General features: G+C 44.9%; 1 protein-coding gene across 5 annotated transcripts in view; it reads left to right on the top strand.

Moving 5' to 3' along the window:
- Positions 1-523: 523 nt before the first annotated feature.
- HSD17B2 (hydroxysteroid 17-beta dehydrogenase 2) overlaps positions 524-17,046 on the top strand; it is a 62,800-nt gene continuing 46,277 nt past the window's right edge. For 3 of the 5 annotated variants that reach the window (XM_008531072.2, XM_008531074.2, XM_070612381.1), the window contains exons 1-2: positions 524-619; positions 799-2,078. In XM_008531072.2, coding sequence (XP_008529294.1) covers positions 1,814-2,078 — 265 coding nt within the window. In that variant the 5' untranslated portion in view covers positions 524-619; positions 799-1,813. Of the gene's footprint in view, positions 620-798; positions 3,104-17,046 lie in introns of those variants that run through there. The other 2 variants (XM_070612382.1, XM_070612383.1) reach the window with 1 other exon arrangement.

The following is a 17,046-nucleotide window of genomic DNA, read 5'->3' on the forward strand; positions in this document are numbered from 1 at the left end:
CTCCCTTTCCCAAACCCTACCTTCTTATGGGACAGGCTGCTGCGACGTCCCTCCGAAGTCCTGCCTTCCCCATACATATTGTCCGATCGGAGCCCTCTCCCCTTCTCCTCCCTGCCCCTCAGCACGTGCCAACTTCAACCATCTTTTGGGACAAGTGTATATGCCACGGGGCACTGTACGTTACTTCTCTAGTTCTTATGCTCTTGCTTAAAAAACATGACTTGCCAGCATTTATGAGGCTGCTTCTGGTGTGCCAGGCAGGAGGTGCTAAGTGCTTCACGTCGATATTTTTCCCATTTTTACAGCTGAGGAGAAGTGGTCTAGGGGATAGAATGACACCCCCCCAAGAGTGCCTAGTTAGTGAGTAACAGAGCTCAGATGAGTCTGGAGTGCAGGTAATCTGATCTCAGAGGCAGATCTTTTCTTGCCTCTCCAGATAGGCCAACGCCCAGCCTTTATCAGAATTCTGTGTCCCTCCCAGCCACGTGCCTGGTACATGCAAGGCACACCATCCGCCCAGGTGGGACAGAGCCCTCTTGGGGATCTCATCATTGTTGCCGGTGGTCAGTAAGGTGTTGAGGATCCAGAGTGCTGGCTTTTGAGCCAAGAAGTTGTGGAGGTGGGTCGGGATTCACTACTCTCATGTACGTAACTTAGCCTCTCCCAGCCTCAGTTGTCCTTTCTGTCAACTGAGTGTAATAATACCCACCTTGAAATGCTTTGTAGGGTTCAAATGGGGCTTGAGTAGGGCAGGGCTAATATATAATGTACCGATTGTCTTTTATTTTTTGCCTACAGCAGGCAGTAGAGTAGAGCAACTAAGAGCACAAAACTCTGAAACAAGGCGGCTTGACTCCATTTCTGTGTGGTCTTGGGTAAGTCTCTTAACCTCTCTGTGCCTCAGTGTCCTCACCTGTAAAATCGTGACACTAACAACACCTACTTTGTAAGGATATTGTATGCAAAGAGACTGAGCATATTGACTGTGGAGTGCCAGTGTCTGGAGCAGAACTTGGTAGAGAATGGGGTCTCAATAAAGAGAATGAACAAACAAATAGTTGAACACGATCTCTGGCACAAATAGGTCCCAACAGATATGGGCCATTATTGGTTGCATTATCATTGTTATCTCTCCCTGGCATATCTCCCCTCCCTCTGGCAAGACCCAAGCACTTTGCATCTGCCAAGGATCTCTTCCTCTTGTCCTATATTCTCTCTCCATCCAACCCTTCGCCTGCCTCCACTGGGAGATGGCGGGAGTCCTGCGGACAGGAACAAAAACCAGTCATGCCTTCTCCTTCCAGAATTGATCTTCCAAACCTCACTGATTGCCTGGATTTACACACACACACACATCTCTGAGTCAGAAGGACTCAGACAGACACACCACAGGCTCCTAAATGGGACCAGTGTTTTCCTATGGGTTTAAGGGTTTGTTATTTGCTGTTCAGATTGAGTTCTGTCAATTATTACCCAACTGGTTGTCCCTCTAGAGTCATTAAAAAAATAATGGGTTCGTGTTTGCTGCGGGTGAGTATGCGTATGTGTTGTACGTGCAGGGGGCGTGGGGGGAGCAATGGACTAGGAAGCGTGCTGGGACTTACATTAACCTGCACACGGCTCTGAACTACCCCCCAGGAAATGTGTGCCTGCATAAGTATGCTTAATCCACGCTCATTCAAAGTGTGCCGGGGCTGTTATCTCCGCCTCCCTTCTTGCCTGTCCCTTCATATAACCCCGGCTGCCTCCAGCCAGTCTTTGCCCACTTGACTTGCTGGCCCTGAGCACACAAAGGTGCAACGACTCTCTGAGAATGAGTCTTTTCTGCTCTGAGACAGTGGGGCTCTGCCTGGCTGTCACCGTAGTGCTGGGAGGAGCAGTTCTTTGCAAACTGAAGAGCCCAGGGCAGGAGGGGAGAAAGGTGGTCTGCTTGGTGGGCCTGTGGGGAGGGGCTTGCCTGCTCAGCCTGTCCCTCTTCTGGGGCTTGCTTCTCTTCTCCCTGTCATGTTGCCTCATGTATACTTACTTATCCGGCCAAGAGCTGTTACCTGTGGATCAAAAGGCGGTGCTGATCACAGGTAAGTGGACAGACTGCGACCCTCACTCAGGGCAGCACCTGGCACTTGCTCTGCCTTAGCAGGACTTTTTCAAATTAGGCTTAAAAATGAAATCCTTGACAGAGAGCAAATGCAAGCAGACCTGCAAGTGTCTTTCACTGCACCGTTTTGGTTTGCTTTCTTCAGGAGGTGCACCTGACGGGACTGGTGGCGGGAGAGACCGGGAAGGCGAAGAGCATCTAAGCCACAGTTTTGTTAATTTCCCAGGATAAATAGGAATCGGCAAAGCTGTGCCATTTTGTGCGTTTCGTTTTACCCAGGAAAGTCCCATAGATTTCTTTAGGCTTAAACGGAATTTTGTTCTGAGATTAATGTTTGACGGCGTTCTAGACTTGGGCTCTTACTCCCTAGATGTGCAAGAAACCTTACAAAGCCAGGTTCTCCTTGTATTTTGCTGTGTTTTTTAAATATTGAAGGTGGAAATTGTGTAATTTGCCCGGGGTTCTGTCAAGAATCTTTGGTCTTCAAATCTGTCATTAGCCTGCCGATGTTTCTTAATTGGATCAAGAAACAGTTGCTTGTTAGCTCAGCTGCCTGCTTTTTTCCTCTTTTGTGTTTTTTTTTCCACTGCAGGTGTGAGGCCAAATTAAATTCCTGCGTGTTGTAAAACTGGTTGGTTTGGCTGCAAAGTTTGAACTTGGATAGGGCTCTAATTAGGATTATCCAGCCTTATCCCAACCCAGAAAATTCTTCCAAGATAAGAACATTAGTTCCAGAATCATTTGCGGGGAGGTCATCACGCCCCACCCCAGCCTGAGGCCACCATCCACTGGGGTGAAAGCAAACAGGGGGCGCGGATGGAAGTGAATCAGAGGTTCTCTCAATTCCCTGAGAAGTGGTCTCTAAAGCGACTTGTCTACTTTTCCTTTTCCTTTACCCTGATAAAGAAATTCTCTAAGACAAAATGCAAGTTGGCACTTGTTGGAATTTTGAAGTGCTGCGGGAAACAAGCTTCTTCAGCGAAAGCAAAACAAAACAAAACAAAGGTAGAAAACTCTGTTGATCGGTGGGATGTTTATCCACGTGAATGTCTGGTATGACCTGGAATCGTGCATCTAAAAGATTGGCTGGGTTTTCCACTTTTTTGCTAGAATTCTCTGGGTGGGCTGGGTGAGCATCTGTAAGAAGAGTCTAAATCCTTCTGTTCTGTGTGTAGTAGCAAGTACTCATGGTCTTAAGAGCAAGGCCGGGTCGAATCTATTTTTTTGTACTTTTTCTCTTGTGTGCAAGAAGACAGAACAATTAAGCATGTTAAAATAATAATCGGGATGTCGTGGCTGACTCTAATGAAACGTGATCTCCCGGAGGGTCTGAAAGTTCCTGGGAGCACTTCAATTTCAGGGAGCAGCACTCCTAAGGCTAATAAATAAGAATACTAAACCCTAGGATAGACTCAGGCAAACTTCAAGGTAATTGGGAAAACAGGAATCCTTTCTTGCTTGTTTATCTTGTCAGTTTTCTTTATCCTCTGTGTTTGAAGATGTAGGCATGCAGAAAGGCACAAAATACACACTTCAGTCAGTTAGCCCACACCAGCCATTGAAATGTCCTGACTTGTGTGCAGTGGCATGGAAGATGACTGATTCAATTAGGCAACTCATGCCGCGACTGATCCCTCAGTAAAATGCTTACCAATCAGCCAGCTTAGAATTAAGAAAGGAAGCACATACATTTAAGGGTGACTGAAATGTTCCTTTGAGGTTCTTTGCTATCTTCAGGAGGAACGCTCCAGGTGTAATACAATTCTGCACAAAGTTTCAAGACCTTTATACTCAATGGAGAAATTTAAAATGAATCCATTTAGTTAGATGAGAACTCACAAAAAAATGAGTCACTGTGACTTGGAATAACTTTGTTTTAGGTTGGCATGTGTCATAAATTGGGACACATTTTAATGTGGGGGAGGGGCAGGGAGAAATGTGGTGGTATACATTAAAAGCCATAAATATTATTCCTTTATCGGATGATTCAAGATTTGGAAACGTCTCTTAAGCAAATAATCTGAAATATGGAAAAAAGGTAGACAGAACAAAATGGTGTATTCACAGAGCTGTTCAGGATAATCTTATTTAAAATTGTGAAATATCAAAAGCAAAATGGTGACAAATTATAGTGTAACAATGGGGAACCATTAAAAATGACAACCACAGGCCTGTGTGACAACATGGATAACTGGGCTAGAGGAGAACATGCAGGAGACCTGAGTGTTTGAATAAGGCTCCAACCACACCACAGGAATAGGAGAAACACTGGAAGGAAACAGTTTTCGAATGGTTGAGTTAGAGTGATGGGTTTGTTTTTCCCCTAGAATTCCTCTAGTGTGGTTATATTACTTATATAGTAAAAACATTTTATTTTTATTTATTTATTTTGAGGAAGATTAGCCCTGAGCTAACTGCTGCCAATCCTCCTCTTTTTGCTGAGGAAGACTGGCTCTGAGCTAACATCTGTGCCCATCCTCTACTTTATATGTGGGACGCCTGCCACAGCATGGCCTGCAAGGTGCCAAGTCCGCACCTGGGATCCAAACCAGTGAACCCTGGGCCTCCGAAGCGGAATGTGCGCACCCAACTGCTGCACCACCGGGCCAGCTCCGTAGAAACATTTTAAAAAGAGATCGCATTAATAGGATAAAGCCCATTTTGGTGCCTAGTTGATTATAGGCCCGGGTGTAGGACAATTACTAGGACAAGTTAAAAAAAAACCTTTTCCTCTTTGAGTCCCTTATTTCATTTTGCCAAGATAGTCAAGGGTCTTTTGTCTCAGAGATATATAATTGTAGTAAGAAGAAGGAATAAGCAAGCCTAGAGTGTTTGAGATACAGCGGCCATCCAGTTTTTAAAATGACTATAAAATTAGTGAAGAGCAGGCCCATGTGATTGCAACAGCGTCTCAAGCACAATATCGTGGAAAAAATGTTGAAGTGTGAGATGCTTGGGTTTGCATTCTGCGTTTGCATTGCCTTGGGCTGGGTTCTCTGGAGGCTGAGCTTGAGACGGGGATCTGTGCCAAAGGGATTTCTTAGGAAGGTTTCCAGGGAACACTGTTCTGGTGTAGGGAAGATGGGCAGGGAAGGGGAGGAGGCCAAGCAGGTGTGCAGCATCAGGGGAAGTCTGCTGAGAGTCACGTTGGCTTACTCACCCGGGGAAAGATCTGGAGGCAGTGGGGGTCACACGTGAGAGCTGTCTGCATTGCGGGCCAGCGAGCTGTAGCCCTTATACCTGTACACCTGTCAATCATTAGTGAAGGGCTGTTCCCCCCCTGCAGTGGTGGGGAGGAGAGGAAGCTTAAACTCCAGGCCCTTTTGGCTCTCTGTGCCACTGGTAAAGTGATCACTGGCATCCTGGGGAAGCCCTCGGACAAAGTCACAGGTGCTGGCTGCTGGAAGTGAAGCGCACTTTGGATTAGCGTGCACGAAAATGGCCGATGGATCCGGGCGGTACCTTATCTGCTACATACCTCTTACTAGCTGTGTGGTCTTTGGTACCCAGTTTTGTGCTTTTGAACTTCTGTTTCCTCCTCTGTAAACTGGAAATGATAATACACACACACACACACACACACACACACTCCTATAGATGGAATTAGTGGAGGAGAGAAAGAGAGAGGGAGAAGTAGAGTGAGTGGGAGTTGGGGGGGTGATTTTGTGTATTGGGGTGATACGGGGAAAAGTTGAGGAGTGAAGTTAGGGAGAACAAAAGGAGAATAAAAAGAAAAAAGGAAAAGACTGACAAAAAAGCGGAGAGAAGGAACATTCACTTATTCATTCAACAACTACTGATTGAGGACCCGGTATGTGCCATGTACGGTCCAGAAACAATGGGAGAAGAAAATTAAAGACCGTGCAATTGTTATGCTGTCAAGGGATGGGATCAAAGTTCCTAGTTTTCCTTGATCTTGGACCCACATTCACTGGGGTTCCTTCTTCCTCATCCCAGTTTGTGCATTGTCCTTCTCAGCCTACCCTTTGAACTTGGTAAAAGATGCAAAGGTAACTATGATTTTCTATCCTCAGGCCTTTCCTCCTGGCTCCTCTAGTCTTTCTTACCCACCTAGAGGGTTAACTACTGATTTGGCATCTGCTGTGTGCAGGACACACACCTGGAGTGCTTCACTGTCCAACAGGAGAGATGTGGCCATACATAACCATAGGCATGGGACGAGGTAAAGAGGGTACCTCCAGGAGGATTCCCAAAGAGCCGTGGAGCCCATGAGTGGGCACAGCTCCTATGTGGGGGGCTAGGGAAAGCTTGACAAAGGAGGGACCTTGTTAGGAATTTAAAAGTAGCTTGCTAGAGGGAAAATAAGGTCTTCCAGGCTAATTGGTTAAGCAGCTACTACACACAAAGCTGGCAGTCATTAAAACTTGTTGAATTGGATAATTTTCAATTGGAATTTTCAAAACTAGGTACAATGGAGGATGGATCAGGGAAGGCAAGAGGGATCTGTTTTATGTGGAGGTCTTCATTTTATGCTTCAAATGATGGGTCCAATGTGATGGGTGACCCCTTCTGGGACTTATTAAATAGTTCAATTAAAGTTCTAAAATTGAATACTGTTGGCATCACCTTGGGATTTGGGCTCCTTTTGATTTGATGTTAGATTATGGAAACGGACAAACATTGACAGTGGACTATGAGACTAAGAGAAATAACATCTTCATGCTCAGAGCTTTACATACCTTTTATATTTTATTCTTACAACTCTAATAACTTACATCTTGTAAACGAGGAACGATGTGTCCAAAGTCACTGAGCTACTAAGTAGCAGAGATGAGACTAAACCCAGATCAGATCCATCTGTCACCTGAAGCCATGCTCCCAACCTCTGTCATTATCAGTGCTATAGCCACAGTTACTAGTAGCCTGTAAAGATTCCCAGCATATAAAACATGTCCATTCAATCGGCAAGTAAATATTTGACATCTATTATGTGCACAAGGTTCTGCTTGATACAGAACTTGGCAACTGATTGGGTACAAGAGATGCAGATCAGATAAGATAAAATCGAGGTACCATGGACAGGGATAGGGACGTTTGAAAAGGGTGATGAAGCCATAGGGTAAGTTTGACTTCAGGTTTGAGTTGAGGGCAGTGAGAGGACAGTGCAGGTGGAAAGTCATTGGCATTTGGAAATATAGAACTAGACCTTGGTTAGGTTTGAAGAAGGAGACTGGAGAAACACAACAGAGTGATGGTTAATGGAGCAACGGAAGAGGTCTTTCAAGTATATAGTCGTGTGTCGCTTAACGACAGGGATACTTTCTGAGAAACGCTACTACACACCTAGGCTATATGGTACTCATCTTGTGGGACCACCATCGTATATGTGGCCCATCATTGACCGAAACATCCTTATGTGGCATGGGACTGTGTAGTAAGGAATTGATATAATCCTCAGTGAGCCTATAATCCAGTTACTCCATCAGATTTTTTTTTTTTTGTATAAGCATGTATCCTCATTCCTCATTCAGTTTAAGCTTTACCTTAGCCTTCTACAGAGAAGCATAAAAAGATGTTGTTAACCCAGGTGATTCTGTAAAAGTTTGAATGGTGGTTTCATTAGGCATTCTAGATGGGGTGCTCTGGTTGGGGGAAATTCTCATGGAATGAAAGTCTCCCCAAATATCTTGCAAGCTGTTTGAAGGCAGGGACTAGGTCTCTTTTGTGACCATGTAACCCCTTCTCAATCTCTGAGCATATTAGACCCAATACAATGTCACTGAGTGAATGGACCAAGTCAGTGAAATGTCCTCCCCCTTTTGTGGTCATTGGCTGGGCACAATGGAATTGTCCCAATCTGCCCACTTGCTTAGGTACTTATCTCTGCTGGTTCTTTTTGCTGGGGTCACCTGTAAAGAAAGGGCAGAGTGACATGGCTGAGTTGCGGAGGCCCCAAACACATCATTGTGATGACTTGGTTTTAAGGGTGCTCCTACTTACCCAAGATGTGGCACAAACGGACATCCTCTGGCTCCCACCACGCTGCTGAAACTGCTCTCCCAAGGGTCACTGGTGCCCTCCTAGTCACCAGAGCTTGACCTCTCCTCGAGCACTGCTGACCATATTTTTCTTCTTGACATGGCCCCCTTTGCCTTTCAGGATACTTCACTTCTGCGCTCCTCCCTGAATTCTCTGTCCCTGACCCTCCAGGTTCTTCTTCCTACCCGCGCCCCTAGGGAGCCCTCTTGCCTCTGTCCTTAGTTCTCTTATCTTGCCACATCCTCTGCTGTGTAAGTCTCACCTGCTCCTGTGCTGTTAATGGTCTCTGTGTGAGGACTGGAAAACCGGTAGTTTAGTACACCCAAAACTCTTTTCACCTCCTGACTCATATTTCCAGGATTTTAGACTGAAACTTTCAACTCAGCGTGTTCTTAAATAAACGTATCACCTTCTCTCTTATCCTTTTCCTTTTCTTAACTTCTCTGGTTCCCACCTTTTCCCCAATTCTATCTATTCCACCTATTTCCCATCTCTGTTTCCACTTCTTTGCGTCAGCCACTTTCTACAGATTCTTTTCTCTCCCTTTTTGATGATTTCTTCATAGATTCATCTTCCTCTGTCTACCTTCCTAAATGTCACCATTCTCTACACCTAACCCTCAAATTCCCGTGTTTTCCTTTAGGGTCTCTTTACACTCTCACATTCTCCTGTAGTACTCTTGTTTCCATGTGTATCTTCCCTTGCCACCATATTCTGGTGATGATTAATCTCTATGTCTTGCCCAGACTTGTGTCCTGTACTCTGGACCACATATCCACTGCTTCCTGAATGTCCCAGGATCCACATGTCCCTGACTGCACTCATTAACATTCCCCTAAATCCTGCCATTGCTCCAATAGTCTCTACTCTGTTGATGGCACTATCATCATCCACCCATCAGCCTGTCAGGGAATTCACAGTACATCTTTGATTCCTCCTATCAATCTGCCCAAATCAGAAACTTCAGAGTTCTCCTTAATTCTTTCTTCTCATTCTTAGCCAAACAGGGCAGCACGAGGTTGATGATCAGGTAGTCAAAGGATGAGGTTGCTAAAAGACCCCTAATTCTGGAAAGAGAAGAATGAGAGTGAGCATGATTGCAACAGAATCATGAGAATGGAGGAAATATGAGATGGAGGGAATCACTTCCTCAGAACCCTCCCACCCAACACCCACACCTTTCCCACTTAAAGTTTGAGAGAAGCTTCTAGAATAAGCCACAGGAAGTATGTGTTCAAACACAGATAGTAAACCAATAAGTCATCTTAGGGGAACATTGTCGTAGGAACAATGGTGTAGGGTTTGGGGTCCTGTTCCCCAGGCAGGGTCTGCCTTCAGTCTCTGCTGGCCTGCTCCACTCGTTATGAGTCAGTTGTGATGCTGGGGGGAAATAGTGGTGAAGGAGAAAGAACACCCCAGTCAGCTACTTTGGGCTTTACACAAGTCAGAGATAAACTTCATTTCAACCAACTATCTCCCAGTCTTGAACGCCCTTTTCAGAATCATCCATTGACTGGGGTTATTTGAATAAACCCAGTGATGGAAAGCTCACCACCTCTTCAAGGAAATACTTCCATTTTTATACAATGCTAATAGTTGTAAATATCTTCTAATAATGAGCCAAAATATGCCTCCCTGGAATATTCATCAAAGCACTTAGTTCTGCCCTTAGAAGTCACATAATCTAATTAAAGCACTCTTTTGCATGATAACCCTTGAAAAATGCGAAGAATGCATCATATCATAGCCAAATCTGCTTTGAACTACATCGTCTCATTCCTTTACCATTCTTCCCATGTCTTGGTTTCCAGAACTTTCACCATTATCCTCAGTCTCTTTTGGACCATTTCCAGTTTCTTGACATTCCTTTGAGACATTGACTCAGATTTAACATCATGTGCCACCTTGGTATGAGCACTACAGACCAGACTGGAACTAACGAGGTGAAATTAAATCAGAATAAATGCAAGTTCTTTCATTGGATGTTGTTGCTTTGTTTGGTGAGGTCAATCCATAATCCCCCTTTTTCCCCAGCTGAGTTCAGAACCAGTTGAGACAGACAGGGAAACAAGGCAGGTGGAGATCAGGACGTCAGCTTTATTCCTGATAGAAGCATTGGATTAAGTGTCTTCAAAGTGTAGTAATAACAGTGCACCCATTCAAGGCAGGGTTGAAAGTCTCAAGCCTTGCCCACAAGGTAGGTCTTGGATGGGGCAGCTGGGCTATCACAGCCCAATAGCACAGGCATTTTGCGGGCTAGGAGATTCCCAAGGAAGAGAGGAGAGCCTCCATGTGATGCTCTGAGCTCTTGAGTTGTCTCCTCCACTTCTCAGTCCTGATCATTTGCTCTGAATTGTCCTTTGGGTTCTTCTGTTAGAAAGAGAAGAGACCTTTATGTTGGGTGAGACGTTCTTGTCCAGTTCCTTCTGTCCAACTCACCAGATACTTTGCTCCACCTTCCCAGGAGAGGAGAAAGCAGGAGAGAGAGGGGCCAGGAGTGTCACACTGATAATTATTCTTCCATATTAAAGGAAGCACAGGAAGTGAGGAAGAAGCGATCCCCCTAATCTTAGGTTCAGAAAACCAGCTCTCTGGATGGAAGATGCTGTCTCTAAACTGCAGCTTGTGTGCCAGAGGTCTAGGCAGATTTGACTGAAACTTAAATGGGGTCAGTGGTGAGCTGTTTGCCCACAACTCTCTTCACACACACACACGCACACACACACGGCTTCACTCTTAAGATTCAAAATGTCTAAATGAAAGTGTTAGACCACTCACTAACTCCGGGCTCTTGAGCAAGCAGCTTCACCTCTCTGAGGCTAATTTTCCTCATATGTAAAATGAAAATCATGATCGATACTTTTTCTCAGGATTAAACAAGATTATGAATATATATGTGCTGCATGGCATGTAGTAGGTGATTCATGAGATATAATGATTTTTACCTTTTCCTCATCTTGTCCAGTCTATTAATCCCCTTTGCAAAGAAGACAAAAGCAAAATTAGAGTTTGGTATTTCTGTCTCCATGCCATTCATGAATGCTACGTCATCAGCCTCATTCACTGGTGCCTTTGTTCTTTCTCATTAATACCATCACTTGACTGGCAAGCTCTCTTTCTGTAGTTAACTTGTTTCTGCAGACCTCAGTCTAATCTAGGTTTTCACTTACAGATGCTTTTCTTACAGATGGGTAGGGCTTCTCCCATGTCAAGACCCTTGGTTCTATGCTGTGTCTACCCTTGTTTCTTGCCTCTTTAAGCCCTGACCTTATCTGAGGGTTTCTCATGCGACCACTCTAGTCTCTTGAGTTTTCTCCCATGATTCTTCTCAGTCTTGATCCTTTATGCTGAGTTGTCTTTTCAGTTCTTCTATTAGAGAGAGAGTCTTTTGAGGGCATTGGAACATGGAGACCTTTGCTCTGGGCAAAATGTTCAGCTGTTGTCTTTCCTCGTGAGTCTCCATCTCTGTATGAGACTCTCAGGCTGTGGAGGATAAGGGGTCCTGAGAGGGACGACGATTTGTAATTGATTTGAGCTGTGCTGGAGCCATAGCTGCATGTTTTCACATTTCATGCTTTCAACAACCACTTGTCGATTGCCTACTGTGCACACTTGAGATACAGTGGGGAGCGAAGACAAACAAGGCCCTTGCCCTCAAGAAGCTTAATTCTAGTGAAGGAAGACATGAAACAAGCAAACCAATACATAGGTAAGATAATTTCAGTGCCGCGAGACTCTGATGGCATGGATGGTGGTTTCACGGTGTTCCTGAGAAGTACGTCAGAAACTGTGTCAGGCACTGTGATTAGCACTTTCCATGCCTAATTTTATTTAATCTTCACAAAGGCCTTATAAGATAATTTGTAAAAAATTATGAAAAGCTTTAAATATATGAAAAGTAGAGTGAAGAGGCCCACATGCCCAATATCCACATTCTAGAATAATAATGGTCATGATATCAATGAGATAATTTCTATTATTAATCCCATTCAAAGATGAAGAAATGGAGGCTTTCAAGAGTTTACATAACTAAGGTCACATAATGTGAAGTAAGTAAGTGTGGTACTAGAATTCAAATGCAGGCTATTCTATCTTTCTTTTAGGTCAAGGAGATGATATAAGCAGTGCAGACAGGAGATTGACATGTGTGCCTTCTCTGGGGGAAAGGGGCAATGACTGCCAAGTGTTTCAGATCTGCTAAGTGGCCCCCAAGCATCTTTGGCTTCCACATTCAGACCCAGGGTCATACGGTAAAGTTGGCTTCCAGCAGTGGAAGGAGAGCTCTATCACCCATCAAGGCTCACCTTGGCATTTCAGAGAACCTCGGGGACTGAACAACTAGGGACTTCCCTGGGGTTTCTCTCCAATAGCAGAGCTGTTATGTCTCCAATGAGAAGCCATCAGTGCCTTGTGCAAGATGCCTTCTCATTGTTCATGGAGCCCATCACTGTTTTCCAAATATTCCCAGCTGTGCTCTTGGCCACCTCTAGGTTATCACTTCAAAGCCTGCCCTGTGTACTGTTGAGTTTGGTGAAGTTTTGGGAGGAGCCAGAGAAGATACCATTTTCAAAGGAGGATTTTCAAAAGGAGCGCTATAGTTGATAGTGTGGAAAGGGGATTGCAATCCATTCATTCATTATTGCATGAATAATTCTTGAGCACCTCTGTGCCAGGTACTTGGAATACAGTGGCAAACAGCATGCGTGCATTCATTACATTTAATAAACTTATAGTGTAGTGAGGGAGATAGACAAGAAACCAGGACATTAAAAGGCAATGCAACATGTGAGAGTTCAGAGATGTGGGAAGAAGAAGGAGGAGGTAAGATCACCCAGAAGGCTGGGGCGGGGGCCGTGAGTTTGGAAAGCAAGCAGCTAATGGGGGGACTTCATGATGGAAGAATGGGCAAACTTGCTGGCTCACTGGATCTTCGTAGAGAAGAAGAGGAGAGACCCACTAAATGTTGGACTTTCCCTACCGTAAACCTCGTCAAAGCCCTTTGTAATTCCTCTTGACTGTCTGTTTTGCCAGATGGATTGTCACCTCCATGAGGGTAGGCAACGTGTAAAGCATGGTGCCCACAACAGGCTCAAGGAATGAATGCATGAAGAAATGAATGTAGACAATTATTCTGAGGGTCTGAGAATGACTTTTACTGCTAAGAGAAACAACAGGTTTTGAGAGACTGAGGGGAAAGAACTGACTTTGAGAAGAAGATAATGCTTTTTGTCTGAGATGTCTTAAATTTGAGATGCCAAGTTTGTATCCAGGTGGAGGTCTCCAGATGAATTTGGAGAAGTGAGGCTAAATCCAAGAAAGAGCCCAAGATTGGAGATAAAATTAGGTTAGTCTTCCACATCGATAAGACAAATGAAGTTCTGGAAGCTAAAACGACATCTGAGCCAAGAATGTAGACAGAGATTAGGACAAGGAACTGGGCAGTGGAGTCCACTCAAATCTACAGGCAGGTAGATCTGGATGCTGTAGGATTCCAAGGAAGAGGAAAGTTCCAAGGAAGAGAGTTATAAATAACATCCAACACGGAGGACAGATTGAATGGGATGACAAGATGCCTCTGGATTCAGTGCCTTGGGGGTACTGATTAGAGAGGACTGTTTCAGTAAATGGAACAAGAAGGAACCCCAACGCAGACAGTGTGGAGATGATGTTAGTGCAACTCGGAAGTTTTGAGAACCCTGGTGGAACAAAAAACGATCAAGATGAGAGATTAGCACTAGGAAATAGTGAGGTTAAAAGAAGTTTTGGGGAGGGAGAAATTTTGGGGAGTGATTTTGGAGGCCCTAAAGAAAGGCCTCACTGAAGACGTTGACAGTGCCAAAAGAATTGTGGCAATTGATGAAGTAGGAGGTTATTATCCAAGAGATAAAGAAAAGGTAGAAGCCACTGAGTGTCTCAGCTGTCGTTCTAGTTGGTTTACAAGACTAATATGCCAAGCTATTGGTGAAAAAGGCAATTTACTTACATAGTGCATCTTCAATTGTTTGTGGTGCCGCTTATGGTTACAGTATAGTTAGGAGAATAAAATGAAATAAGGCATGCAAATGTTTAATACTGTGCCTGGCTGCATAGTACACAATCGATGAATACTACTGCAGGAAATTGGAGAAGACGAAAGACAATAAAGCAATCAGAGAAAACATCATGACAGAAATCATACTAGCCATTTTCTGGACAGAAACAGTCTCCACGTTGGCCTCTGAGCGCTCTGTCACTGCCAAGTTAAATTAGATCTCTCTTGTATATGACATTCTCATCACATTTCTCAACCTTTATGAGTATTTGTTCAATGTCTTCTTCCTACCATAGCACTGCTTCTTAATGGAGGCAGTCTTGCTTCCCAGGGGACGTTTTAGCAATGTCTGGGGATATTTTTGGTTGTCACAACTGAGGGGCATGAGAACATACTACTGCCATCTGGTGGGTAGAAGCCAGGGATGCTGCTGAACATTCTACAATGCACAGGGCGGCCCCCACAACAGAGAATTACCTGATGTCACATGGCAATAGTGCTGAGGTTGAGACACCCTCTCCTACAGTGCGAGCTCCCCGGATCAGGGGCCATGTCGTTTTCGTTGGTCACGATATCCTCAAGTGCCAGGTACAAAGCAAGTCACATCATGGATGCCCAATGATAATAAAAGGAAATGGGGATTGAACTGGATTTTAAAGAATAGGCCAGGCCTGAATGTATTTTCATCTGCTTTGAGCACACAGTGGCAGAGGGTGCTGGGAGTTTGTTTTGAAAGAAAGTTCACAAAGGAGATTGCAAATACTCTATCCCCAAAAGGATGGAAGACGTGAAGCAGCCGTGGAGCTTCACCAGGAGACTGACATTGCTACAAACACGAGAGTCCCAGGACAAAAGGCCTGGAACTGCTGGCAACACAAGAACACCCAAGACTATGAACAATTGGTTGTTTTGACGCATAGAATTCAGCCACCTGCTGAAACAGCAGAGAGAGAATTTTAAATAGACACAATCTAGAGAGTTCCTTTGATAAGGCAGAAAGATGAGGCTTCTGAGCCTGCTGTGGCTGCCCTGCACACAGATAAGGTCTCCACCTTCGGGCAGTTCCTCGAGTCTGGCGGATATCAACCATCACTGTGCATTAGGATCGCCTGTGAGCCTTTTAAAGCACACTGATACTTGGGCGCCTGCTTCCAGAGCTCAGGTTTACCTGATCTAAGGCATGTGACCTGGGTGTTGACATTTCCTCAGAGCACCTCCATCCCAGGTGAAGCTAAAGCGTAGCCCTTCGTTGAGCATGAACCACAGCTCAAAGCCGCATGTAAGCAATTCCCCTCTCCAGCACCCATACACCCAATTCCACTGGATGTCTCAGACTTTATGCATCTGAAAGTGAGCTCTTGATTGAGCTCCTGGGCTCAGTCTTCTCCATCTTGGTGAACCACACTACCTGGCACCCTGTGGAGACCAGAATTCGGAGTCACCCTTAAGCTCTGTTCTCCTCCTTCTTCCCCCAGATCCAGTTCATTCCCAGTGCCATAACTGCTGCTTTCAGAGTGTGTCCTGATACACCCACCGCTCTCCTGCGCCACCTCTGCTCTAGGCAAAGCTGTCGTCATTTCCTCCGGGGCTGCTCCCAGCCTCTGGGATTTCACTCTTGCCCCTCCAACTCATTCTTTGTAGAGTAGCCAGAGCGTCCCTCTCTGCTTTTCCTCGCAGCACAGGCTTTGGCTGTGAATCAGGTGCAGAAGTCAGCAGAAGGAGCCCACGGATCAGTGAGTTAGTGACTTGGATCACAGAGAAAAGAAGCGAAGTCAAATAGAATTAAGAGTCGGGGAGATGTGGAAGAGGCACACAGTCCAAACAGGCTAAGATGGACACAGTCCTTGTGCAGAGTCTACGGAGGAGGTAAGAGGTCATTGACATCACCATCATTTTTCATTCTCCTGAGTTAAAATACAATGACAGAGATTGCAAACTAAGACAACAAATACCGCATGACCAATGATAAATTTAGCAGACTGGGAAAAGTTCATAAGGCCGGCTGTGGACTCTGAGTTCCCCACCAGGCTGGAGGCCCCTTGAGGGCAGGGAGTGGGTCCATCTCAGTCACCATTTTAGCACGAGCACCCAGCCCAGTGTGGGGCAGAGAGAAGCTGAGTTAATGAATGGAGGGACACTTTGGTTGGGGCTGTCTTCTAAAGATGTTCTGTATCAATTCTGAAACTGTGCACTTGACCTGTGTGCTTGTCCCTGGAGAAGAAGCTTCGTCTCGGGTTGCTGCTGGGGAACTAGCACAGGGCTAGACAGAGGGAGGGCCCGAGGGGCAGGGTATTCCCTTTGCCTTATGCAAGGAAGTTCTAACCTAGAACACATAATCATAGGTAGAAGTGCACGGTTATGCTTAATTGAGCAGATGTTCCTGATGATCAAAGTGACTGAGATATCACGGAGTCACCGTGTCCCATTGAGTCAAGATATCATCTGCTTGAGTCCATGTTCTACACACTGTCAGAGGTCCATCCACGCTCTCCACAAGAGGTTCACAAATTCCCAAGCTTGTCTTTCTCCACGTCTTCTCTGGCTCTGATTTCTGATGAAGGTGACCTCTTGTTCTTCTCCCTGTTTTCAGCCAAAACATATAAGAGTTCCTTTTCCTTAATTACTCACCCTCAACCCATCCACACACATGCACACACAAAGAAAGTCACACACACAGATCAGCTGACAGAAGTAAGCTTTCCGGAAAATTCAGGGGTCTTCTGTTATAGCAGACACTGTAGATATTAGATTGCCTTATTCTTTTTTATATCTTTCTTTTTATTGAGCTACAATTCACATACCATGAAATTCACCCTTTAAAGTATACAATTCAGTGGTTTTTAGTATATTCGTAAGATTATACAACTGTCACTACTATCTAATTCCAAATTATCATCACCCCGAAAAGAAACCCGTA

Source organism: Equus przewalskii, chromosome 3 (assembly GCF_037783145.1).
Source record: "Equus przewalskii isolate Varuska chromosome 3, EquPr2, whole genome shotgun sequence".
In the NCBI taxonomy this organism is placed as follows: Eukaryota; Metazoa; Chordata; class Mammalia; order Perissodactyla; family Equidae; genus Equus; species Equus przewalskii.